The sequence below is a fragment of the Oryctolagus cuniculus genome, chromosome 15 (genome assembly GCF_964237555.1).
Source record: "Oryctolagus cuniculus chromosome 15, mOryCun1.1, whole genome shotgun sequence".
NCBI classification, from domain to species: domain Eukaryota; kingdom Metazoa; phylum Chordata; class Mammalia; order Lagomorpha; family Leporidae; genus Oryctolagus; species Oryctolagus cuniculus.
Genome location: NC_091446.1, coordinates 31,538,754 through 31,563,838, shown reverse-complemented (window position 1 = coordinate 31,563,838; position 25,085 = coordinate 31,538,754). Strand labels below are relative to the sequence as shown.

The following is a 25,085-nucleotide window of genomic DNA, read 5'->3' as shown; positions in this document are numbered from 1 at the left end:
CCTCCGCCACACGGCCCACAGTCTGACACTGCGTGAGGGGGCCGGAGTCGCATTCCACGTGTGCACCCATGTGAGCGCTGCCGTGCACAGAAGGCGGGGCCTGGCGGGGGACACGGCACGCCAGGACCTCCTGTGCGGTCCCTGCCAGTGGTGGGCTTATTGGCTGCTCCCAGCGCTTCTATGTTCTCTGCCGTCAGCATTTCCCTTTTTAATTTCCGTGCACAAGTCGGGACACGGGGGGGAGACACAGACCCAGTCATCTCTGGACACTGCTCTCCACTGCCACCTTCCGCGGGTGTTACCCCAGCTCCCCAGCTCCCCAGCACCTGTGTTCGCCCCAGAGCTGCCCCCCGCCAGGGAAAGGCCCTGGTGTGAGCTGCAGCTGCGCAGAAGGCCTGGGCACGCAGCACGAGGCGGCCATTCCCGTCTGTGGTCGGCGAACCCTAGTGCGGTCCTCCCCTGTCCCAGTGCTCGGATGGTTTCTTGTCCTCATGTCCGTCCCGGACACATCAGCAAATATCATAGTCTACGCTCGCCAAGTGCGTCCGGATGTCTGGGCCCAGGCCTACGGCTCCAAACCACAGCCCTAGGGGAAAAGTGAGCCCGGCGTGGACCAAGAGAAGAGGTCAGGACTCTGCAAGGGCTCCACAGCCTGACAGAAGGGACCAGAGGCACAGGCACGCTGGACTCGAGTGGTGACAACAACCAGCATTTATTGAGCACCGACTGCATGCTCAGTAATCCTCTAAGCGTGGGGGAACAGGGTCAGGATCTGAGAAACTTGCCCAGGGCTGTGCGCGGAGGTGGCAGAGCTGGAACTGCAACCTAGGGGCCCCTGTGCCTGGGGCAGGAAGCAGCTTCCTCTGCTCAGACGGCCACAGAGAGGAGCCTTCAGCCCCTGGGGACTCCCTTCCTGGCTCCCAGGGACAAAGGAAAGGCAGCTCCATCTCTGACCTCAGACCCACTGATTCTATGAGGAGACAAAGGGCAACTGGTGTCTTGCCACCCCCCTCAGGGGGACGGATTTGGGGGTGCCCACGGTGGTCCAGGTGGAGTTTAAGGAAGCCTGTGCCTTGGCTCCCCTCAGGATGCCACTGTGGACAGGAGCCGCCTCTTCCTGTGGGGACCATTGCAAGCACAGTTGGCACAGCCAGCGTGCCCTGGCCTAGGGCAGAGGGACGCGGGTGGCCTCCCCCAGGCGCCGGGCCAGCTGGCCGGCCTGCTGCACCAACAGGTCCGTGGGGATGACTGACAGGTGCAGGGCCAGCAGCTCATAGCACCTGACAGCCTCCGCTGGGTGGCTCTTGCTGTAGTAGCGCAGGAGCTTCCTGGGGTGGGGGAGGGAAAGGAAAAGGATTAGGAGCCAGGCTGCGGCACCCCACCTTCTGATGCCCACACCCTTGGTCTCCTCATGAGGCTGCCAGCCCTGGACTGACAACATCTGCTCTAGCTCCCCACTGACCCAAACTTCTGAGGCCCAGCCCCAGGTCAGGGCCATCCTCACCGAGGCCTGCTGAGGACAGGCGTGCCCCAGTTCAGACGCCCATCCTGGACCCGGCACAGATGTCTCCCTGTGCTGCCGAGACCACGCCAGCAGGAAGATGGGCAGGGCCTCCGGCGTGCTCCACTTGCTTGCTCTCCCCCTGAGCGCCAGGCCAGCCTGTGAGGCGCTCCCACCTCCCCTAGGGGGCAGCTGGCCTCAGCACCCAACACCAGGGACACCCACTGATCCCAGTGGCCTCCGACGCGTCATCACCTGTAGTAGTCACCTCCCAGCATGCCGATGGGGACCACGTCGTCAGAGAGGACAGGCACCTCGATAATCTGGAGTTTGTACCCCTGAGGAAGGAGAGGGAGAGCCGTGGGCGTGGGCCCAGGGCCTGGCTCCGTCCTGCTGTGTGCTCGGTGCAGCGGGACACACGTGCTCCTCTAGTTACCTTGACTGCACACCTTTCAAGTGGGAACAACAACAACCACCTACAGACACCGGGGAGGAACTCGGTCTCCAGTGGGGAGCTTGGCACGCAGGTGTCCACCAGTGGACCCAGATCAGTGGCAGGTGGCAGGAGGGGGCAGGGGTGTGGGGACCAAGAGACCAAGGGGCTGTACGAGGTAGAAGGAATGATCCCTAGAGGGAAGGAATAACGACTGGGAGTGACAAGCGGAGAAACAAACAGAGAAAGGAAAGGAAGAGAGAGGCAGAGGCAGAGAGAGCGAGCGCCCATACCATAGGAAATGGCTCTCCATTCCCGGGCTGGCACAGCACCGCAGAAGCTCTACAGGAAGCAGCCCAAGGCCAGGACACAAGGGATCCGAGCCCTACGGGTGGCACCACCCTGGGCAGGTTGGTTCACTGCTTCCGGCCGTGACTGTCTGCCTACACACTGGGCGTGCCAGCGTGCACTCTGTGCGCCCGTCTGTGCGCCGCAGAGTGCGCCAGCCGACTGGGCGGGGGACCGCAGCGCTCCGTGCCCTTGTGAAAATGCTGCTTCAGCTCTAGTCCCTGCTCACAGAGCTTACCTGCTCTTCTACCAGGACCAGAGGCACTGAAGAGAGGATAGCAGAACACAATTCACAGGAAAGGAGTCAGGGAGTTACAGCAATGCAGTGTTTCAGGCCACCCTGCCCCAGGGACCTGGCCACACCCACCATGTCATTCTCAAACCACAGGAAGTAGGAGCAGTAGAAGTCCCCCTCCTGGAACAGCAGCGTTGTGTAGCCCTTCTGCAGGTATCTGCGTGCCCTCCGGATCAGAGACCAGACCTGCGGGAAGGAGGGAGCACACTTACCACTGCCTGCGGGGCCGTGGCCTAGGGAGAGGGAGAGCAGCGAGCCACTAGCTGTGGGGCTTAGCTCACCGGTGCATGGGCGGAGGGAGGGACCACTCTTGCAGCTACCATGGGGATAAAACATGGGTAACAACACTTCGTAGGATTCTACACTTAAGCCACTGACTTCTCAACTACTCAGGCCAGAAAAGTAGCCAGAGTCCTGGTGAATAAATGTGATGGGAGGTCCAGATGTGGCCCCTTGGGAAGCCCTCCTCTGCCAGGGGTCAGGCGCTCACCCAGGCTCCTGCAGGGCTGGGAACGGAAGCCATGGGTTCCACACCAGGGAGGTGCAGGGAAGCGTGTTGGAGCGTGCAGCCCGCCGGGCCACACATGCCCTCTGTCCAGGGTGAAGCCCAACCGAGGGCTTCCCAAGGGATGCAAACACAGTTCCTGTGGGCCATGCACCGTGGGCCCCTGTGGGCCTGTTCTGCCTAGTGCAGGGGCCATCTCCGGGGCTGCCTGTTGAGTGACCCAAGGGGAGGCAGCCAGGCTGCTCGGCCCTCCCATCCCCTAGTGGTGGGCGCCGTCACCAAGGCCTCTGCAGGGGAGTGGGCTCACCCCCTGCCAGATCAGTGTGTGGTGGAATGACATCGGCAGACACACACAGGGCTTAGCTGTGCTTCTCCGGAAGGAAGCTGGCAATGCTCATCAATAACCCTACAAACATTCCTCCTTCTGACTTGGAGATTCCATTTCTGGGAATCCATACTGAGGAGACAGCCAGAGATGAGGGCAGAGGAGGTGTGTCCTATAGAATTATTTATGACCGTGAGAGCCTGGGACAATCTCAGTGCCCAGACACTGACAGGTGGGTAAGTAAATTATGTTAGATCCACATGAGAGGCGATTACGGAGTGCAACATGATGCTTACAAAGAACTCAGGAGGAAATGCACCTGATATAATGTGAAATGAAACGTGCGGAATGCACTTGCAATGTTCTCTGCCCAGAATAAGATATAAACCTACCTCAAGGAACTGACCCAGAAAACCTGTCTCCAGGAACTGACCCACCCAGAAAACCTGTCTCCAGGAAATGACCCACCCAGAAAACCTGTCTCCAGGAACTGACCCAGAAAACCTGTCTCCAGGCAGATGGCTGGGCCTGGTGAGGGTGGGGGTGGTGCCAGTAGGTGCCTGATGAGTTCTGTCTGTGCCACGTGCTGTGCCAACATTTACAGTCCCCTCACGTAACTTGCACGGTGGTGCCATACATAAAACGTGCTGTTAGCTCTGGTCTGATGAGGAAACTGAAACTCGGGCTAACGCCTGAGACCCAGAGCTAGTGAAAGCCGAGCGAGGTCGGCCGCTCAGCTCAGCCTAGGCACCAGCACAAACTTCCCGCGTGCACACACCCGTATGCGTCTGGCTTACAAAGTGGAAGAGGTGGCCCCCTCTTCACCCAAGACATGAGGGAGCCATGCAGAAGGGTCAGCTAGATTAGGAGAGGGAGCGAGCCCCAGAGAGGGGGGCCTTGGTGGAAACACCTAGCTCTCAATTCTGAGGCCCACACTGACCTCCTTCCCTTTCATGTTAACTACTTCAACAAATACTTGAAAGCCAGTCCTGCTCAGGGCACGCTGCCGCCCCAGGCCCAGCAGGACGCATGGAGAGGCGCTGCCCGGCTCTGGTCCTGGGCCCCTCAGGTCGGGAAGCCAAGGCAGCAGGCCTCTGGGGGTGTGCTGAAGGCAGGGGCGGGTGTGGGCCTCCAGCCGGGGAGTGGTTACCTTGGTCTTGACGAACGCAGCCAGGGGCCCCTTGCCCAGCTCCGAGGACGTCTTGTCACTGCTGCTGAGGGACGGTGCCACCATGTGCCCTGTGGTGCGGTCCACGTAGATGAAATGCACCAAGCCCGGGAAGTCTTCTAGGTAGGTGAGGGCCTAGGTTAAGGTGCATACATAGCCAGGAGCCAGGGAGTGCGCCTCTGTCCTCGTCCTAGGCTTCAGTTCAGCCAAGCAGCGGCCGTGGAGGGCCAGGATGCTCCTCCGCCCGGACTCCCATCTGAGCCAAGGCTCGGGACCCCTGTCTCGTGGGAGCTCTCGAGCCTTGAGGAGTTTTGGGATCCTCCCTGTGCACATTTAACACAGGCACGTGTGGGTCTCACAGGAGCACGGGGCGTTCACACTGGATCACTCCCACATGGGAGGAGTGCAAGTTGCGCATGCGTGGGGCTGCGGCGTGAGCAGAGCTCTGTCTGACTGGCCAGCCCAGCCCAGCGCCCAACGCACCCGCCAGTCTCCACAGGTCGCCTCCAGGGCCGGAAGGCTCCCACCTGGGAGGGGAACAGACTCCCCTGGAGGGGCAGTGGCGGGAGGGAAGGAGGTCCCTGGCGTCCCCCTTCTCCTGCCTGGTGAAACCCAAAGCCTCAGGCGGCCGAGGCCTGACACCGCAGCCATCTCAGGAGAGGGACAGCTGCTCTACCTAAGTTCCGTGGACAACCCATTTCCAATACGCAGCTCAGCCTTTCTCGACAAAAGGGCCAAGTGGGTCTCGGCAACGGCTTTTCAAGCAGGGACAAACGTCCACCGCGGGCCTTCTCAGGTCACTGTGTACTGTGGCCATCTGAGGAGGACATGGCCCTCCGGCACCAGGCGGGCCACAGGAAGCCCCCGGGCGCCCTCAGCAAAGGCCTGCAGCGTTTAGCGCCTGCCCAACGCTGGCACGAAGAACGGGACAGCGGGGCTTTCTGGAATGCTGGTCCTGGGTGACGCTGCAGCAGGGCACGTGCCGGCCTTCCTGCAGAGGGCAGCTGCGCCAGGGTGGAGCCCCCCCCCCCCCGCCCCCAGACGCGAGGCTGTGTGCGCTCCAGGATATGACACCATGGTGACGTTCCGCCTGCTCTTCACCAGCAGAAAGTCCTTCCAGTCGCTCAGCTTCTCCCTGCCAGGGAAGTGCCGCTGCCTGACGCGCCCTGCGCCCGGCTCCCTGCCCCGCCGGCGCTGCCCACGCCACGCTTACCGCAGGAGCTTCTGGGCCTGGTCTTGCAGGTGCTGCGGCAGCCGGGGGCCGCCCTTGTCTGGTGCCGTGGTCAGGAAGTTGAGGCGGTAGATGGCGCAGAGCTGCCGCTTCACCTTCCCACACGCCTGGAGCAGCCTGGGTGCCGGGGCCAGAGCGTCACGGCGGCCAGGGCCTGGGGGGGGGGGGGGCGCCTCGGCCCTGGCTGGCACCCCTGCTCCTGCACCCTTGCAGTGCCGACAGGCCTGAGGGGGCCTCCTCGCCATACAACGTTGCCTTGCTACGTGGCATCTTGTCCAGTCTCGTCCCTCTGCTTATTAAGGGGGAAGGGACTTGCCGGGCGTGGCATGCAAGTCAGTGCCGTGGCCAGAGGCCAGGCCCTGCACTGCCTGCTGTGGCGGCCTCGCACCCCTGCACCGGGACTTCCAGCCTCTGCTCCACCGGAGCAGGTGTTTCCCCAGCACCCTCCTCCTACTCAGCAGCTGCTTCCCGAGCCTTCCCTCCCCTTGGCCTTGAGGGACATGGCGTTTTTGGGATACGGGCACCTAGCCTAGATGACCGCCCCTTGCCCTCAGGGCCCACGACTTACTCCCCAGGCGATCCTGGCTCAGCTCTGGAGAAGGCCTTGGACTTAAACTCCAGCCAGGTGCTCTGTAGAGAGGACAGGGGTGAGGCAGCTTCCTGCCCGTGGTCCTGCAGTGAGGCTCAGGGAGACCCCTTCCCCACGGGGCCCTGAGAGGACCCTAGGCCTCCAGCCAGAGCTGGCTCCTCCAGCTGGCCCCACCACAAGGCGTGCCCCACCACACACCACACTCTCTCCTCCCTCTGCGGGTGCTGTCTATGGAGCAGTTTCCCTGAGCCAAGTGCAGGGCACAGGCTCATCCGTGAATGCCTTGGGTAGCGAGGGCAGCCCCTCCGGGGACACACACAGCAGGGCAGTGGCTGCAGGTGCCAGGAAGGAAGAGGCCCTGGGGAGACACGGGGGCAGGGAGGAGGTCTGACGTGTTGGGGGTGGCTGGGAAGGACCTCCCTGAGAGTGGGCACCAGGCATCTCCCCAGGATGTGCGTTACCCAGGCACCAGCAGCGGCACGGCCCCGGCGGCCCCTCTTCCTCCAAGGCCCCCCGCCGGCTTGTGTTGGGCCCTGTGCAGACATGCTGCCCACACCCCTGGCCTCAGCTCCCTGCTGGGGCTCTAAGCTCCACCTGGGGGTGGCCACAGGGAGGGACAGAGGGTGCCCCAAGCCATCACTCAATCATGGCACTCTGGCTCTGGGCTCATGACGGTGTGGCACTGGCCATGTCACCTGGGCTTCCTTGTCCAGAAGGCGGGCGTTACAGTTCACGCTTGGTTCGGGGCCCTCAGGCGCCACTGCGTGGTGCTGCTCGCACAGGAGGCCACGTGGCCCCTCAGTGTGTTGGGGGCAGGGCAGGGGACAGACGCTGCCCCTCAGTCCCATGTGCCACCAGACGGCAGCCGCCGGCCCTGGGCCTCACCTGAACCTCCTGCCCGCTCCGGCTCTTGACGAACTTGTCCATCCTCTGGCGCAAGTCTCCCATGAGGGGCTGGGACCGCAGTGCACTCCCGGCCTCCTGCCCCTCCTTCAGCTTCTTCTCCAGCAGGGAGAACCCATCCAGCAGCTGGTAGAGCACCAGGGCCAGGGGCATGCTGGGGCTCTGCGGGCCAAGCAGAGGCAGGTGGAAGAGGGGTGGCCAGCAGAGCAGCCGCGCCCCGGCCCGAGCGTCGCCAGGGCAGGCCGGGGGGCTGCGGTACCTTGGTCAGGAGCACCATGTTGACGCCAGGCCACAGGGGCAGGCAGTACATGGTGTGGGGCACCAAGGGGCAGTAGTTGTCTTTTACGTTGGCATCTAGGAAGATCCTCCTGGGGCCAGAAGGCGCGGGGGACTGAGGAACCAGCGTTTCCACAGTGTCCTCAGCTACCTGTGCGGGAAGAAGCGTGGTGAGTGAGGGGTGGGCAGGGAGGCAAGGGCCGACTGGCCTCTTCCCCACGGGGCGACACCTGGGACCGTGCACCCGCTGCCCTGCCCGGCACCCATGAGCTCCAGGAAGTCCCCTTGCAGAAAGCCCGTGTGCTATTGGAGCAGCTCCAAGCAGGGCAGCGGGAGGGGCACAGAAGCCAGGGTGGGCAGGGAGCGACTGAAGAGGCAGGCAGAACAGACACGGGCTGGGGAGAAGGCCCCCCCACAGCGGGAAGTAGGAGCTATCTGTGCTGTGTCATCACTCGCACTCAGAACACGCCAACAGCTGCACTCAAGTTGTGGGAGCCGAGGCATGCAATAACCAGGTGAGTGCAACGCCAGCCTTGAGTGAGAGGGTGCTAGCGGGAAACCTCAGGGAGTAAGGAGCTCATGGGGATGCCACAGAGATTTTTCCAGTGCTGTAGACACCAGGAGACGGCTGCAGACAGGGATTCGCTAACACGCGCAAGGGATGGGCCCCCCTGCAGCTGGCACAAACCACGCTCTGAAGAGTGCCTAGCAAACGGGAAGATGGGTGAACGCAGAAGTGTCCTGGGGTACGGCAGGGTCCACACTTGACACAGAATACCCAGGCAAGCACTGTGTGCAGTGTATGTGCGCACAGAACCATGGTGCAGGGGCTGCGAGGAAACACCCAGGGATGCTACTCACTCTGAGGGGGGGGGGCACACCCTCTGCTTTCCAATTTCCCAATTCTTCTAGAATGATTTAGTATTTGCATTTTTGAAAAAAGTGAAAAATGAAGTTGGATGAGCAGTGGGGAGGGTGGGGATTTATTGGAGGCCGAGGCCCAGTGCCTGGGGGAGGGAAGGGGACCAGCACTGCTCCAGGGACAGGCCCTGACACGGGCGATAACCCTGGAGAGCTGCCTCATAGCCCCACACACTGCAGCATGTGGGACCAAGGGCGCCAGGGCAGGGCCAGGGGAGACTCACCTGCAGAGCATCCGTGGGCGGGGTGCCCCCCTCCAGCCAGATGGTGCTGCCTGGTAAGACCCAAGGTAAGAACATAACAAGATATCGACCGGGAGAGTGGACACAACGGCCCAGCAGCACTGGGGGTGGGTATGGAGCACACAGGGCCCCACCCCACCAGCAGCTGGGCGGCCCTGGGCAGGGACAGAGGGCTTCACTGTGCCTGGAGCTGCCCCTTTTCATCCTCTCCCATGTCAGCAACACCCGGAACCAGGGCGTCTGAGGCTTCAGCCAGCGGCAGCGGCTGATGGAGCTTGTGAGGATGTGCCTGGCAATGATGGGGCACCCACCTCCTGGGTCCCTGAAGCCTCTCCTTGTCTCTGCCCCTCTTCCTGCAGCGCCCCTCCCCAGGAGTCAGCACACACAAGCTAGGGTCCCTACGTGCTCATTCCCTCGGCAGTCTTACTGAACACCTACTAAGTCCTGGGGACGGAGCTGGGTTTCCTTCCTGGCACAGCTCACAAAACCCCAGTGAAGCTGCTACATATTTGAAAGATCATGTGTTTGTAATAATACTGTTCTCTATTAGATTTCATTGTAAATGACCCTCATTTATAACCACAGTTCTCTGGGGGAAACACGCTGCTATGTTCAAACACTGGAGTTACAAACGGACGAGTGCGACTCATGAGTTCTGGGCCCAGGGGAGCAACGTTATTTACAGCTCTGCGGCCGGGAGACAGGAGGCTGGTGATGGATGAGGGGAGGAGTGCCAAAGGCGGCGCTGATTCTCGAGGTGGCGTGGGCTCAGGGAGAGCTTAGGGGACAGGAGCTATGGACCCTTGCCCCAGAAACAATCACACCCCAGGACCTAAAGTTAACAACATCCGACCCAGCGGCTTTCCATCTTGGCTGCTCACGGAAATCATTTGGGCACTTTAAAGAGTCTGGGAGCCCTAGCCCCAGCCCGGGGCAAGTGTGAGCATCTCTGGGCACAGGCCCAGCGGCAGTGGTTTGGGAAGATTCCCAGGTGAGTCCCCCAGGCACGCGCCTAGGAGAGGACCTCTTCTCCAACGAGATGTGTGCACAGTGGTCCTGCCCAGGCCCACTGGCCTCGCCCGGGAAACGGCCCAGCAGAAGTCACCCCTGTAGCTGAGCGGGCCTGGCTGACAGTGCAGCGGGGTCTGAGCCACTGGCATGAGGCAGCCTCACGTAAGCTCCTTTCACAACTCAGCCCCAGCAACCGGCAGCAGAAGGTCGGGCTTTCTCCCCACCAACCAACAGTGAGGCTCGCTCAGGCACGGCGACCCCAACACCAGGGCTCAGCAGCTACATCTGTGAGCCAGGTTGTCTATTTTTCTTTTTGTTAATAGCGCTTTGATTATTCACAGTTTATTATTTGTGCTATTTACCCACGTGCTTTTGGAGAAAAAGGTATAAAGTAGAGAGACTGAATAAAACGTATTTGAAATCAAATGACTGCTACTGATTTCTACTCATTAACTACAAAGAACGACGAGGCTAAAGGCACAGGCAGAGATGAATTAAATGGAATCAGCTTGCATGAAAGCTTTACAGACCACTGGCATGGCCTTAGCCATCCCTGGGTGTAAGCTGGGACTGCCAGGGAAGTGGGGGGCCATAGGCAGCTCCCTGCACTCCAGGAACTTGGGTAGCTATGCTTAGGCCCTTGCAAGGTGTGGGGATCCCCTGAACCCTAAGATCCCAGGGCCGCCCACTGGCATCAGTCCCCAGGCTGCCGCCACCTCCTTCTCCCTCTTCTCCCAGGCGCACCTGAGCTCTGCTCCCCAGGGGAAGGAGCCGGCGTGAAGTACTCGTCCAGGAGGGAGAGGCTGTCTGTGTCCTGGGAGGGAGAGCGGGGCGGCTCAGGCTCAGGCGCGGCCACCCAGGTCCTCCCAGGAGCTCTCGTGGCCCTGCTGTCTCGGGAGCTGCCAGGCCTGGCCACGTGGCTGAGGCAGGCCCTCCCCCCCAAGCTGCCGTGCCTCACACACACCTCCGTCTCCACGGAACTGCACCCGTGCGTGTCTGCGGGGTCAGGGCGCCAAGCCTGCTGCACGGGGAGGTTCTGGCTGCTCCGGGGTCTTCGTGGTAAAGGCTGCAGAAGTGCCGGGAGATGCCGGTTAGCACATGTCTGACTTGCTCCCTTCTGTCTATCCTCTGCCTCCCAGTGCTGCGCAGGGAAGCCCCGTCCCCCCACCCTGCTCCTCTACAGCCCTGGGTATGCAGTCACACTTTCCAGGGGTGTCTCAGTTCCAGGGGCTCCAGTCTTTCTCCAGAGCCACTGAGGCTGCGGGAATTTCAACCCACAGCAGTCCAAGCAGCACCGCCCCAGTGGTGGTCAACGCCCACCAGGTGTTCACTGTGCCCGGGCAATGCTGGGTCGACCTGGACTGTCTTCTCCATCCCTCGTAACAACCCCGAGAGGTGAGGCCAGCACTGTCCCCATTTACAGACAGGGACTCGAGGCTCGGGGGGGCAAGCACCTGCCTGGCTCACATAGCCAAGCGGAAAAGCTGGGTTGCAAGCCAAGACTGACCCCCAGACTCTTCACTTGTAACTCATGGGACAACATGCACTTGAGAATTCCTCTGCCACTTGAAAGTAGCAGGAAAAATGTCATGGCCAACCAGAGGCCCAGAGCTGTGACCCGAGGGGGAGCCTGCCCACCACGCTGGAGGTAGCTTTGCTGGGCCAGCTCCCTGCCGGCCACCTCCCCCACCCGGGGGACAGCTGCCCCGAGACCTGAGCATCGCTGTCATCCTCCGCCGTGCTCTCGCTGGGGTAGAGGTCCTGAACCAGGAGGATGAGGGCGAGGAGGTCGGCCGGGCGCAGGGAGCTGGCACCGTGGCTGTGGAGAGGGCAGGAGAGACAGCCGTCGGTGCTGACAGCGTGGGGGGGGGGGTGGTCCTGTGCAGGTGGCAGGGAGGGCCGGGAATCTGCAGTCTGCCTGGAGTCTGCACAGCTGCTGCTGAGAGTGAGTGACGGAGGGAGGGAGGCAAAAACAGGGGAAGGAAGGAAGGGTGGGAGGGAGGGAGGGAGCGAGAGGAAGAGAGGAAGGAAACTTCCGGTGGACAAGCACCAGGGCTCAACACAGCTTAAAATGAAGTTCTCCTTCCAGAACAGTGAGTGAGCCGAGAGGGGCTGAGGATCTGGGAGGGTTTCAGGGAAGCGGAGATGGGTCTTAAAGGTCTTCTTGGCTTTTCAGGCAGAGGGAATAACAAAGAGTAAGGGGCCGGTGCTGTGGCGTAGTAGGTTAAGCTGCTGCCTGCAATGCCAGCATCCCATTTGGGGCGCTGGTTTGTGTCCCAGCTGCTCCACTTCTGATCCAGCTCCCTGCTAATGTGTCTACGAAAGCAGCAAAAGATGGTGCTTGGGTCCCTGCCCCGACATGGGAGACCTGGAAGAAGCTCCTGGCTCCTGGCTTTGACCTGGCCCAGCCCCACCTGTTGTGGCTACTTGGGGAGTGGACCAGAGGATGAAAACCTCTCTCTGTCTCCTCCCCCGCCCCGCTGCCAGTAACTCTGCCTTTCAAATAAATAAAATAAATCTTTAAAAACAAACAAACAAACAAGAAAGTGTGGGAGTGGGAGGGGAGGGGAGGGGAGGGCTCCAAGCCGCTGGGCACGGGACCCTGGGCTCACCTGGAGTAGAAGGCCAGCAGCTTGGAGTGCACGAGCAGGAAGGCGTGCAGGGCCTCCTCGCCGGCCCGCTCGGGGCTGCTGTTCACAAGCTGGACGCAGTGCCGCTCCAGCGCCTCAAGGCACAGCTCGCAGAGCTGGGGGTGAATCAGCCGCTCCACAGCCTGGCCGGGGGCGGCAGGGAGAGGAGGCCGTGTCACCACACTCCCCGCCCTGCCGCAGGCCAGACACCCGGGGACGGCCGAGGTCTCAGCTTTCCTGGGGCTTGCAATGGCTCATGGGACTCAAGTGGATAGAGCGGACGATATGCAGGGGACAAGATAACATTGCTGCAGTGATGTGCTGTAGTAAGTGCTGAGGAGCGAGCCCACAGTACTGAGCCAGAGAAAAGTGGTGGAGACTTACTTGGGCAGAAATGTCCCTGAGGAGGTGACCTTTGAACTGCTACCTACCGAACCGCAAAGGCTGTCAGAGAAGGGGAGAGGGAGGACACTGCGAGCTGAGGAGAGCAGCTGCAGGGGCCTGGGGTTGGGGAGGCTGGAACAGTGCTGTCTGACTGAAGCACAGGGAAGCCCCGGGCACAGCTCCCCACTTTCCAGCAAGCGCACTCAAAAGCTAAAAACAAACAAGGGAAATTAATTTTCATATTATATTTTACCCACTGTGTCCAAATATAATCAGTATATAATATAAAAGCATTTTTTTAGACTTAGTTTTTACTTGTTTGAAAGGAAAAATTAGAGAGAGAAGGAGGAGGAGGAGAGGGAGGGAGGGAGGGAGGGAGGGGGAGAGAGAGAGAGAGAGAGCAGGAGAAATTGTCCATCTACTAGTTTATTCCCCAAAAGGCCATTCTGGCTGGGGCTGGGCCAGGCCGAAGCTAGCAGCCAGGAGTTTCTTTCAGGTCTCCCACATGGTGCAGGGCTTGGGTCATCTTCCGCCACCTTCCCAGGCACATGAGCAGGGAGCTGGATCAGAAGTAGAGCAGCCGTGTCTTGAACCAGTGCCCACATGGGATGCCGGTGTCACAGGTAGAGGGTTAACCTGCTATGCCCCAGCGCCAGCCCCTAAAAGCATTGTTAATGGGATGTTTCATATTCTTTTTTATGTTAAATCATCCAAGCTGGTATATAATTTTACATGTAAAATATAATTCAGTTTGCACCAGGTACATTTCAAGTGTTCTACAGCCACAAGCTGCTAACGACTACCACAGCAGACAGGGTTAGCCTGGAGTGTTCCCGAAGCTGATGTAAGTCCCATGTGAGGCCAGGGCACAGTGAGAGCGGACAGGAGAGGCAGGTGAGGCTGGGCAGACAGGCAGCAACAGATCACATGGGCCCGGTAGCCTTGTGAAGGAGTTTGAATTCTATCCTAACTGCAACAGGTCACCTCCTACAAGAAGCCTTTCCTGATCTGATACCCCACAGAGTTGACCACGCCGTCTCTGTGCCACCATGGGTTTTGATGAGAAACCCAATGCGGCACCAGGATGCCTGATGCTATTCTTTAGTATACACGCATGTGGATGACTGATTTCCTCTCCGCGGCAGGAACTGTGTCTTTACCCATCAGGGCCTGGCGACCTTAGCGTGCTGTGGGTACTCGACATTTATCGGAAGAGTGAATGAGTAGGGCTGAGGATGAATTCCTCTAGATTTATTTTCCAGTTTATGAATTCTCTAAGTCTCATCTGCTATTTATTCCTTCCTTTGAGTTTTTCATCTTAACGATTACGTTTCCATTTCTGAAACAGCTATATGGAGCTACATGGGGTCTTAGTCTAATCTGCCTTGTCATTATTGAGTCTCGTTTGTTACCTGTTAATTTTTGTGACTAACTTCCATGTACAAATATTTCACAGCTGTTTCAGTCTGTCCCTAAGAATTCCGATACGTCGAGCTCAGGGGGTTAAGTCTGCTCTCTCCTGACGCTCAGCCACTGCGCACCTGACCTTCTCTAATCCCGGTTTGATCCTAATCTGTCCTCAAAGGCAGTGGAGTTCAAGTTGTGGTTCCTGGATCAGCACAAACAGCGTCACTTGGGAACTTGTTAGACATGCAGGTTCCACAGCCCTCTGGGAGCGAGGACAGCAGCGGGCCCTGCAGGGGAGTGTGACGCGCACCGGAGGGCGGGGCCTCTGCTCCACAGAGACGCCGTGTCCGTGTCCGTGTCTGCAGAGGGCCGGGGGCTCCCTGGCCGCTGGGGCTGCTTCCCGGTGGCAGCGTTGTTACTGTCTGCCTTCTGGGCAGTCCTGCCTTTGGTGCTGTTTCGGTTTTGTTTGTTTTCCTGTTTCCCACTCTAATTTCTGACGGGCTGTCTCCGGGGCGTCCTGTAGCTCTGCATGAGCAGTCTGCTTTATCCAGCACCTAGCTGCCTTGTGATGGAAGGCCCACCTGAGTCCCCAGCCCACCACAGGGCCAGAGGGAACAGCTGTCAGTCAGCGCGTTCCACGGCCCGCCCGGCCCTTGTCACCCGGTCTCCGGCCTGGATGTCCCCTCTGGCACCCGCAAGGCCGAAGGTCCCACGCGCAGCAGTCACCTCCACAGCGAAACACTGCTCCTGGTCCCGCAGGCGGCCGTAGGTCCACAGCAGGCTCTGGAAACGCTTCCACACCTGGTCACGCTGCTCCAGGTCTGGGGGCCGCAGCCTGGGGGCAGAGCCGATAGGGTAGGAGACCTCGGGAAGGCTGGTCAGCCTCCCCAGCCCCAGCCTCCCTAGCTGAGCACCGGATCAGCGCTGCGCTGAATGACCACACACTGAGAGCCCACGGGCAGAGCAGCAGCGGTTCGGGCAGCAGGGAGTGGCGTGGCAGGGCGGGCCCTGGGAGTAGGCACCCGAGCGGCTGCACCACAGCCTCATCACGCAAACTAGAGAGCACGGGGGGTGGGGGAGGAGAGGCTGCTTTCTCCACACCTCTCAGAGCCCCTGCAGCCCCGCAGACAGACAACTCAATTTCAAATGCTCAACACACCACACAGGCCAACACGGTCTGGTCACAGGTCCAGTCCGGCAGCATTCGCCACCTGGGCGAGAACCACTGCTGAAATGGCCTTTGCTCACTGTGCCAGGCATGGCGCTCCCTCACCTCGCCTCCCTGCTCAGCGTGGTGCCTGCTCACGTCGCCTCCACACTCAAAAGACCCAGCGTTTTGCACTTTGCAACGTCTCCACCTGTGCTGTAGATCAGGGGGTGACCCCACCATGACCCCCACTCTCTCCAGTCCCCATCTCAACCAAGCTCCTCTCCTGGGCCCCGCCCACCTTGGTGTATGCTCCGAATCACTGTCTCTCCTGCCAAGTTCTTTCCTGCGGCCTGCAGATGGACTCCGGGGCCTGAAACCCTGGGTAAAGGGTCACGGGGCTCTACGCATGTGCAGGGGTGTTTGCTTTTCTGGAGGGAGCGAATGCAAGTTCTCTGAGCAGACAGGGACCCTCAGCACTGATGCGGTTTCTGGTGACAGATGGCTATTGGGGGAGTGGCCAGAGCACTGCACCAGGAGTCCTGAGCCCAGGTCTCCAGGCTGGCCGGTGCTGCCGGCTGGGTCGCCCTTGGCAGGGTGTTTAAGTTGTCTGTCCTCAGCTTCTCCATGTGGAAAATGAGGGGGTCAGACCAGATGGTCTCCAAGGGTCCTCTGAGCCTGCTTCTCTGAGCAGGGCAAGGGGTAGACAAGGGAAGGGCCGCTCTCCCGAGGCCGGCACAGGCCTCCTGCCCAGCGCAGACACTCAGCGCGGGACAGCCCCAGGACTCACTCCTTCCGGATGAGCTGGCTGTCCACAGTAACCAGCCCGAAGTGCACCTCGAACAAGTATTTGAGCACGCATAGCTTGCGCCGCAGGTCACCCTCGCTCTCCGTGTGGTCTCCGTTGATGGCGATGAACAGGCATTCTCCGAACTGTGGGCACAGCCGGGCCACCGCAGTCAGTCCCTGGGGGTCCTCACCGGCCCCGTGCTTGGGGGAGGTGTGGGTCCCAGGGCATCTCCACAAGCTGTAGTTTCTGTCTTCCAAAGGAGTGGCAAGCGGAGCGCGCGGGGAGCCAGGCGTCTGCCCAGGGCTACGTACTCACCAGGTGGAGGACGTACAGGTGGTCGCCATTTTCCGTTGAGAAGCAGGTGTACGTGTCCGAGAGCTTCTCCAGCATCGTCATGGAGGAGATGATGACCGGGGCCAGGAGGGTGCTGAGCTGGTCCTCCAGGGCAGGGAGCTGCAGCGGGCGGGGAAATGAACAGTGCCCAGGCCACACGCGGCGGCCAGATCCACGCCTTGACATCAAGGGGCAGTGTCCAGCCTGCCAGGGAGTGGGACAGAGACAGACTGCCCCCAGCACCTTGGGTGGCGGTTAGGAAGGCTGGGCAAGGCCACCGGGCCATTCGGAGCTGTTCAGACCCTGAATCCAGAAGGCAACACTAAGGACCTGGGCCACGTTCTCATAGTGGAATGTCCGGGGCATTTGATCAAGAACTGGCTAACCCTGAGGACAAAGACGCCAGAACAAAGATGTTCATAAACAAAGAGCATAATTCACAACTGCAAACCCCTAGAGAGAAAGGGAAGCATCCAGTATGAGAGAGAGGATTAAAGAAGTAACCGTACACCCAGACGAGGGAGGAGCCGAAGCCTTCAAATACGAACACTACAACGGTTTGGACAGTTTCTCTCATACAGTATTACATATTTTTTAAAGGATGGGAATATTCTGTATTTACGGAAGCATACAAAAAGCAAGGCACTGGAGAATACTGGGAGCGCTAGCACTCAGTGACTACTTCTGGGGAGAGGGCCAGTGGCCTCCCCGTCTGTGTACTTTCCGGTCTCCCACCCACACATGCGTGGACTCTGATAAGCTCTTCCCCGTCCATTCTTGCTGCCCTCCCAAAGAAGGAACAAAACAAGCAAACAAAACCAAAAAGGAACTGGGCCAGTTTGCTGAAAATCTGAATAAAAATGGGAGCGAGCCAGGGGAACGGGTACAACTCCACGGCTCAGTCCTGGGATGAAAGGAAAGGAGGAAAACAGCTCATCTTCCCCAGCTCATTTCAGGAGACGGAATGAAACCGGGGAACGCGGAGTCCTAGCCTGGCGCCGGGAATCCACAAGGAGCCGAGAAAGATCCCGCCTTGAAAAGAAACACAGGCGACTGCCTGGCGATAACGCGCGGCATTTGGGATAGGAGCGGGCCCGGCACCGGGCAACGTATCTGCTTGCCAACATTCTCGGCTGTGTCTGCGGCAGGCTGCCCGCGCTGCCACCCTGGTCCCTTCCAGCACTCCTGCCCCAGCTCAGATGGCTCCTCTCTGGACACGCTCAGGCCACCCGCCCTGTCACCCCGGTTCCCCATCCATCTATCACCACCTGAACTCAAGGGTTTGTCTGCCATCTGCCTCACTGCCCATCGTCCCATTGTAGACTCGAGGACCCGTGCTGGCAGGGATCATGTTGCTGGGTTCACTGCTTTCTCCCCAGAGGCCAGCACATAGTAGGTCTTCAATATTTTCTGACTAGAAGTGAGAAAAAATGCTTGTTGAATTCTTCATATACTGAAAATTTCTTGAATTGTCATTCTTGAACAAATTTTAGTAGAAAATCACTTAAAAGCCTAGATAGTATGTAGCCACTCATCTTAACAATAGGTGCTTCTGGGGCCGGCACTGTGGCATAGTGGGCTAAGCCTTTGCCTGCAGTGCTGGCAACATATGTGAGCACCGGTTCGTGTTCTGGCTGTTCCACTTCCGATCCAGCTCTCTGCTATGGCCTGGGAAGGCAGTGGAAGATGGCCCAAGTGCATGGGTCCCTGCACCCAAGTGAGATAACTGGAAAAAGCTCCTGGCTCCTGGCTTTGGATAGGTCCAACTCTGGCTGTTGCAGCCATTTGGGGGACTGAACCAGCAGATGGAAGACCTCTCTCTATCTGTAACTCTACCTCTCAAATAAATAAAATCTTAAAAAAAAAATAGGCACTTTTTCAGCCAGTGAGGCAAGAACTTTCAGTGAGGGGAGTTGAAAACTTCTGGTATGCAGGCCTATTCCCAGACAGTACTTGCTGGGATTATAAAGCGGCACAATATCTTTGAATGCCTTTTGACTGGAGCTTTCTATCATTTTTAGGAACTTCTCCTGAGGAAATAATTAGATATGGGACACAATTCAAGTACAAATGTGCCAGCAACAGTGATAGCAAACTAGCAGTAGACGTGAGTATATATCCAGGATTAGGGAAATAAATGAAGATTCATTTATTCATCTGCTGGAATACAGTTACTTCCATTAGAATTATGCTTTTGAGAATACTCAACAAAGTGGAAGAATGATTTTGATATAACGGCAAGTAAAAAAAGAAAAGAGCCAGGAGATAAAACTGTAAATGTGGTATGATCCCAATTATAAAAAAGATAAAGAGCCAAAGAAAGTTATTAAAGAGCTAAGAGCTCTGGGTAGTAGAATTATGGGTCGTTTAAAATCTATTTCTCTGTATTTCCAAATTTCTACAATTAACTGATGCTATTTTTATGATCAGAAAAAAGTAAGTATTGTACACATAAAAAATAAAACTGTGGAGACTTTCCCCCTTTACAATACTCATTCAGGTACTGAAAAATCAGGACTTTGTGCTTTTTATCCAGTTTTTAATAAAGAGGAAGAGAAAGGCTAGCAAACAGTTTGCTTCTTGAGTTGCTGTGATTGAAACAGTGGTTGCAGAACTGAAATACTTAAAAATTTGTAATTTAAATATTATATGTATTGACTGCAAAAAAAGAGTTGAACAGACAAGCCTGTCTTTTGGCTTAAATAAAGCTACCTGAATGCCTGTGGTCTCTGCTGTCTTGTCTGCAGTCAGCGACTGTGCCAGGCACGTGAGCGAGGCTGGGGAGTGGGCTCACTGCCCGCGGGCCCAGAGTGGCAGCAGGGACACTGAGAGCCAACCAGCGCACTGCCGCAGAAACAAGAAGAGAAGGACCCCCTGCTGCTGCTTCCCCAATGAAAACATTTTTTTGCTCAAAATTCAATTGGAACAAATTTTAAATGAATTACTTTTTAAAAATGTAGAATGGGAATTATATAAGTACAAATGACAGAGGCTGGCGTTGTGGTGTAGTGGGTAATGCCACCACCTGTAAAGCCAGCATCCCATTATGGGTTGGAGTCCTGGCTGCTCCATTTCTGATCCAGCTTCCTGCTAATAAGCCCGGGAAAAGCAGCAGAAGATGGTTCAAGTACTTGGGCCTCTGCCATTCATGTGGGAGACCTGGATGAAGCTCCTGGCCTCGCCCAGCCCTGGCCATTGCAGCCATCTGGAGAGTGAACTAATGGATGGAAGATCTTTCTGTCTCTCCTTCTCTCTGATTCTTTCAAATAAATAATTAAATCTTTTAAAAAATAAGTATAAACCACAACTATGTTTTTTAAAGATTTTATTTATTTATTTGAGAGGTATAGAGTTACAGACAGTGAGAGAGAGAAACAGAGAGAAAGGTCTTCCTTCCATTGGTTCACGCCCCAAATGGCCGCTACGGTCAGTGCGCTACGCTGATCCAAAACTAGGAGTCAGGTGCTTCCTCCTGGTCTCCCATGCGGGTGCAGGGCCCAAACACTTGGGCCATCCTCCACAGCCCTCCTGGGCCACAGCAGAGAGCTGGACTGGAAGAGGAGCAGCTGGGACTAGAACCCGGTGCCATATGGAATGCCGGTGCCTCAGGTGGAGGATTAGCCAAGTGAGCCACGGCGCCAGCCCCCAATCAAAACTATTTCTAAGCTATAATGATAGTAAAGTATTAAAACTGGATGTCCATATGCAACAAAATGAACTTCAATCCACTACTCATAACATAATCAAAAAATTCAAAATGGATCACTGAGCCTAATATAAAATCCAAAACTAAAATTTCCATAGAAAATACAGGGGCAACTCTTTGTGATCTCAGGCTAGGTAAAGGTTTCTTAGTTATAACCCCACACCATGAACCACAAATCAAAAGGGATAAATTGGAGTTACATAAATGAAAGATGTCTGCTCTTTGAAAGATACCCTTCACTAGAATGCAAAAACAAGCCACAACTAGAATAAAACTATTTGTAAAACGTGTATCTCATAAAAGATTTGCATCCAAAAAATATAAGAAACCCTCAAAACTCAGAAAGAAAAATAACAAGAAACAACCAACCTCATAAGAAAAAGGCAAAAAGCATGTAAAAAGATGCCCTAAATCATTAGGCACTAAGGAAATGAAAAGGAAAATACACTGAGATTCTAATAGACATTTAGTAGAATGGCTGAAATTAAAAAGACGGCGCAGAGCAAATTAGCGACGATACAGAGGACCTGCCCTCTCCCATACTCCTGATGGAACATTAGGACAACACACGCAGCCTGGAAGAGGCCAGCCGTTCTCACACCGACCCGCCCCAGCCGTTCTCGCCCAGCTGTCTGCCCACGGCAGAGGGGAGCACATGCCGTCTCAGAGCCGTGCACACCAACGGTAGCGGCTGCTTTGTGTGCCACAGTAAGAACGCGAGACAACCCGGAAGTCCAGCCACAGGCAAACCAGCACATGCAGCTGCTCCTCAGCAGGAAGGAACGAGCTACCGACGCACGCTGCAGCACGACTGATCTGCGAGTAATTATGCTGAATGCAAAAAGCCAGATCCAAAACCAGAACCTGAGTGCATCTGCACTGTAGGATCTCTTCTAGAAATGCCGACTGGCCCATGTGACAGCACTGGGGTCTGGCTACCAGGAGGCAGGGGAGTTACAAACTGGGGTGGTGGATATGCTCATTTTATTGGTTGTGACAGACACAGCTTTGGGGTAGGCATCGTGGTCAGTGGGTTAAGCCACCACCTGGGACACCAGCAGCCCATTTCAGTGTGGCCAGTTCAAGTCCTGGCTACTCTGCTGTCTCATCTACCCCTGGGAACAGCAGAGGGTGGCTCAGTGCTTGTCTCTGCCACCCACAGGGGGACCTGGTTGGGGTTCCTGCAGGCCAGCTTTGGCCTGGCTTGGCCCTGGGCATTGTGCTCCTTTGGGGGGGGGGGTGAACTAGCAGATGAAAGATCTTTGTCTCTCATGCTTGCCCATCTCAGACACTCTGCCTTTCAAATAAATGAGCAAACAACTAAACCTTAAAAAAACAATCACAGGTTTAAATGCAAATCAAATTGTATACACTAAGTGCAGTTTATGGTGCGTAAACATAAATGTCTTAAGTTTATGCTAAACTTTTTAGGTAGACAGTTGTTACATGATTAAAACTCTACTTCCTCTTGCCCTCAGTCAGCTGGGTGAGCCCTGGTGGGGTGGGGTCCCAGCCCCCTCCCACCCATCACTCCTGGGGCTGCCTCCCCTGCACCTACCTCCTCTTCTGCATTCTCTGACTGCCCAAACTTCAGCCGGAGACTCTCTTCAAACTCCTCATCTGTCCAGTAGAAGAGGACCTCTGCACCCTCGGTGGCCACCAAAACACACTTCATCTGCCAGGAAGAAGCAAGGTCAAGGGCACTGGCAGCCGCCACACCCAGGAGCTCAGCCTGAGTGACGACGACGATCCTAACCCTGGCAAGCAGTCACCTGGGGGCCCTCCTGGTGTAACTTCACTGCACCCTCACAACTGGACAGAGTAGGGTTCTTGGGTTCCTTCCACCTCAGGCAGCAGGACATGGGCTCGGCCTGACGTGGGAGAGCTGCCATCTGAACCAGGCCTGCCTGACGAAAGGCTGGGGCTCTTTCCTGTCATTCAGTCCCTCTCACCAGCTGCTGCAGAGCCCCTGGAAGCACATGTAAGGAAGAGTCCCAGGACAAGCTCTGTGGTACAGCAGGTTAAGCCGTCACTCACGACGCAAGCATCCCATTATTGATGCGCAGTTCCAGTTCCTGCTGCTCAGCCGGCTTCCCTTTCCAGCTCCCTGCTAATGTGCCTGGGAAAACAGCGGAGGATGGCCCAAGTGCTGGGGCCCCTGCACCACGTGGGAGACCTAGAAGAAACTCCTGGCTCCTGGCTTTGGCCTGGCCAGTCGTGGCTGTTGTAGCCATTTGGGAACTGAAACAGCAGATGGAAGATCTCCCAGTGTCTCTCTCTCTGTTTTATTAAATAATTTTTAATAATAATAATAATAATAATATAATGATAAAGGATGGGATGCAGTTCCTGGTCTGAAAGAGCTGATGAATCTAGGGAGTCACACTTTTGGCTGACGGCTGGCGCCTCATCTGGAACACAGGCCCCAGACGGCTTTCCCCTCCAGCACGTATTTAGTGCCGTAGTTCTGCTTACTGAAACAGGTTGCCCGGGGACCTTGTCCCTGGCTCCTTCTCACACCTGCAGCTTCTTCGGCCACATCCACCAGGGCCTTCAGCCTTCCAAACCTCCTTCCCCACCCACATGCCCTCCGCGCCACACACTTCAGTGCTGGATAGGAAACGTGTTTCGTTGTTCATCCACTGAAGAGTCTTAATGCAGAGCTTGCCACGCGTCGGCCGGCCCCCTGGGACACAGCCTGAGCTCCCAGCCGTGTGCAGATGCCCGGGGAACCGAGGGGATGGGGGCACACATGTGCTCGATCACGCGGCACGTGTTCAAAGCAGTGGCAAGGGTTAGGAAGCTCTGGCCCAACTCCTGCACGTGCTGACGTCCATGTCGTCAGGAGGCTCAAAGCATCCCGACACCTCAGGAACCTGCTACGTCCAGCCTAGTGGCCAGCTTGGTGTGGGGAAGGCTCAGAGAGCAGAGGGGAGAGTGGATGGGAGAGGTGGAGGTTAGAGACCCAGCAGGCCTGATGACCACCCGGTGTGAGGGATGAGGAGCGATGAGGCAGCAGGAGGCAGGTGACAGTAGGACGAGGAACTGGGGACGGGGTGGCGAGGATGGGTCTGCAGAGCGGAGGAGAGCCCCATCCACTGCCTCAGTCTGTCTGCCTCCCAGAGCCCCACGGTGGGTGCAGCCTGCCGACCCCACGGCCCCACGTGGGCCCGGCTACCTTAGCGAGGGGCACAGTCGAACTTCCAGACAGCCAGAGGTGTGGCAAGGGCTGCGGCCGGCAGGCTCGGTGACGGGCTCACGGGCGAGCGGCACAGCATCCTCCGTCCTGCAGACGCTGAGGCCGGCGAGGGCGCGAGCGCAGAGGCCCTGGTGCCACTGCTGCCTGTCCCTGGGAGCAGAGAAGGGCTCAGTGGTCAACGTTCTCCAGGGCCTTGGACAGTCGCTCCGGACATAGCCCAGCCCTCTTCCTCTCTTAAGGGAGACTGTGAAGCCCTCCATGCAGAGCAGGTGCCTGTAAACGCTACCCATCACCTCCTGTCCTTCCACGGTGGGTGGCTGGGTGGACGGCAGGCGGCCCAGCACACGCATGGAGGGTGGGGAAGCCGTGGGAAGAGAGGGAGGGGCATCCTGGGATGACCCGGTGAATGGCACTAAACTCAAACAGAAGAGGCTTTGCTAAGCCACGTAACATCTCTCTGAACTCCAAACTCTGCTATGCAATAAAGCAAAGAACCCCTGCTCTTGGTGCCCCTGAGGCGTGGGAGTAGCCAGGCGGGTTGTTAAGCGACCTTAGCAAACTGCTTCCATACACAGGGGGCTTCAACAACTTGAGGAAAACGCGAATCCCTTGCAACTCCACGTGTCAGGGAGCTGGTTATGGACATGGGGGAGGGGCCATTACTCTTACTTCTCAACCTCTCTTCTCTGAAGGAACTGGTTTCAGAACCATTCCCATCTGGATGAAATGTAGGCACAGCACAAAGCTGAAGCAGGAAAGCAGACGCCGAGAGCAGATAAGGAGCCAGTGCCTCTCCATGGAGAAAGGGCCGCGAGGAGGCCGGCGTCTGGGAGCCTGGCTACATCACCCGCAGGGCTGGTGGGAAGCGGGAGAACCTCGCAGGTGTCGTCTGCAGATTCCCCTGTTTTCCTCCATCCTGATCGAAAGGGGCACCCGGAGGGGACTTGGGGCAAAGGCAGCCGGCCCGGCCGCCCTGGGAGACCCCCAGCGCCTACCCTCACCATCGGGTCCGGGCCGCCCCTCCCTCCCCGCAGCCCAGGGCCCCCAGGGCCGCCGCACCAGGCTTCCGGGCAGCTCCTCTCTGGCCCGCCCGCTCCCCGCGAGCCCCGGCCGAGCCCGGGAACCATCTGATCAGCAACTCGCGGCCGCCTGCCTGTCAGCCCGGAACCCCCACTTTACGTGGTCGTTTCACCCCTAAATCCCCACATCCCCCGCAACCCCGAGGCGACCCCGGGAAACAGCCACCCCAATCCGAAGTTGGAGAAACTCTGGCTTTCAAAGGGGAAGCTAAGGTCCCCCCGGCCACACCCACGGCGAGGATCCCGGGGGCGCGGCCGCTCTCGGGGAGCCCCCTCTGCCCTCCACGGTCCCTCCCTGGCTCCCGGGCGTTGCTGTCCTCGGAGGGACGCGCCCAGGGCGGCGCTAGGGCAGCGCGGGAGGCTCACGTACCAGGTCGCGGCGCACACCGCCCAGCGGCCCCGAGCCCACGGGCGCGCTTCCGGGTAGGGCCACGTGACCACGCCACGTGATTGGCCCCGCTTGGAGAGGGCTCGCGGCGCCGCCCGGCTCCCTGGGTTCGAGCCTCGCCCCTGCCTGGCGTGGCTGCTGCCCGCAGCCAGCCGCTGCTCTTATCTTGGCCTCGGAGCCCCGCTGAGCACGTTTCACCTGCATCAGGGAGGGCACCGAGGACGGAAGTGTTGGGGACGCGTTCCCAGCTGTCCCAGACACAGCCTTGGCCGGC

General features: G+C 57.9%; 1 protein-coding gene across 6 annotated transcripts; it reads right to left on the bottom strand.

Moving 5' to 3' along the window:
* Positions 1–696: 696 nt before the first annotated feature.
* HPS1 (HPS1 biogenesis of lysosomal organelles complex 3 subunit 1) lies at positions 697–24,867 on the bottom strand. Of its 6 annotated transcripts, XR_011382775.1 has the most exons (21): positions 24,794–24,867; positions 23,324–23,494; positions 21,704–21,820; positions 16,422–16,559; positions 16,107–16,249; positions 14,896–15,004; positions 12,361–12,521; positions 11,462–11,567; positions 10,713–10,814; positions 10,493–10,562; positions 8,720–8,769; positions 7,558–7,725; positions 7,281–7,460; positions 6,375–6,436; positions 5,789–5,923; positions 5,646–5,710; positions 4,558–4,703; positions 2,650–2,763; positions 2,521–2,546; positions 1,757–1,839; positions 697–1,328 (listed from the first exon to the last, which is right to left on the bottom strand). XR_011382775.1 is itself a non-coding variant. In XM_070058325.1 (20 exons), exons 3-20 carry the CDS (start codon positions 21,818–21,820, stop codon positions 1,166–1,168), a joined length of 2,112 nt encoding a protein of 703 aa, XP_069914426.1. In that variant the 5' UTR covers positions 23,324–23,494; positions 24,794–24,867; the 3' UTR covers positions 697–1,165. The 6 variants fall into 6 exon arrangements, 5 of the variants coding, with proteins under 5 accessions (XP_069914426.1, XP_069914427.1, XP_069914429.1 ...); XM_070058325.1 differs by lacking the exon at positions 2,521–2,546; XM_070058326.1 differs by lacking the exons at positions 2,521–2,546; positions 24,794–24,867 and adding an exon at positions 24,014–24,199.
* Positions 24,868–25,085: the final 218 nt, after the last annotated feature.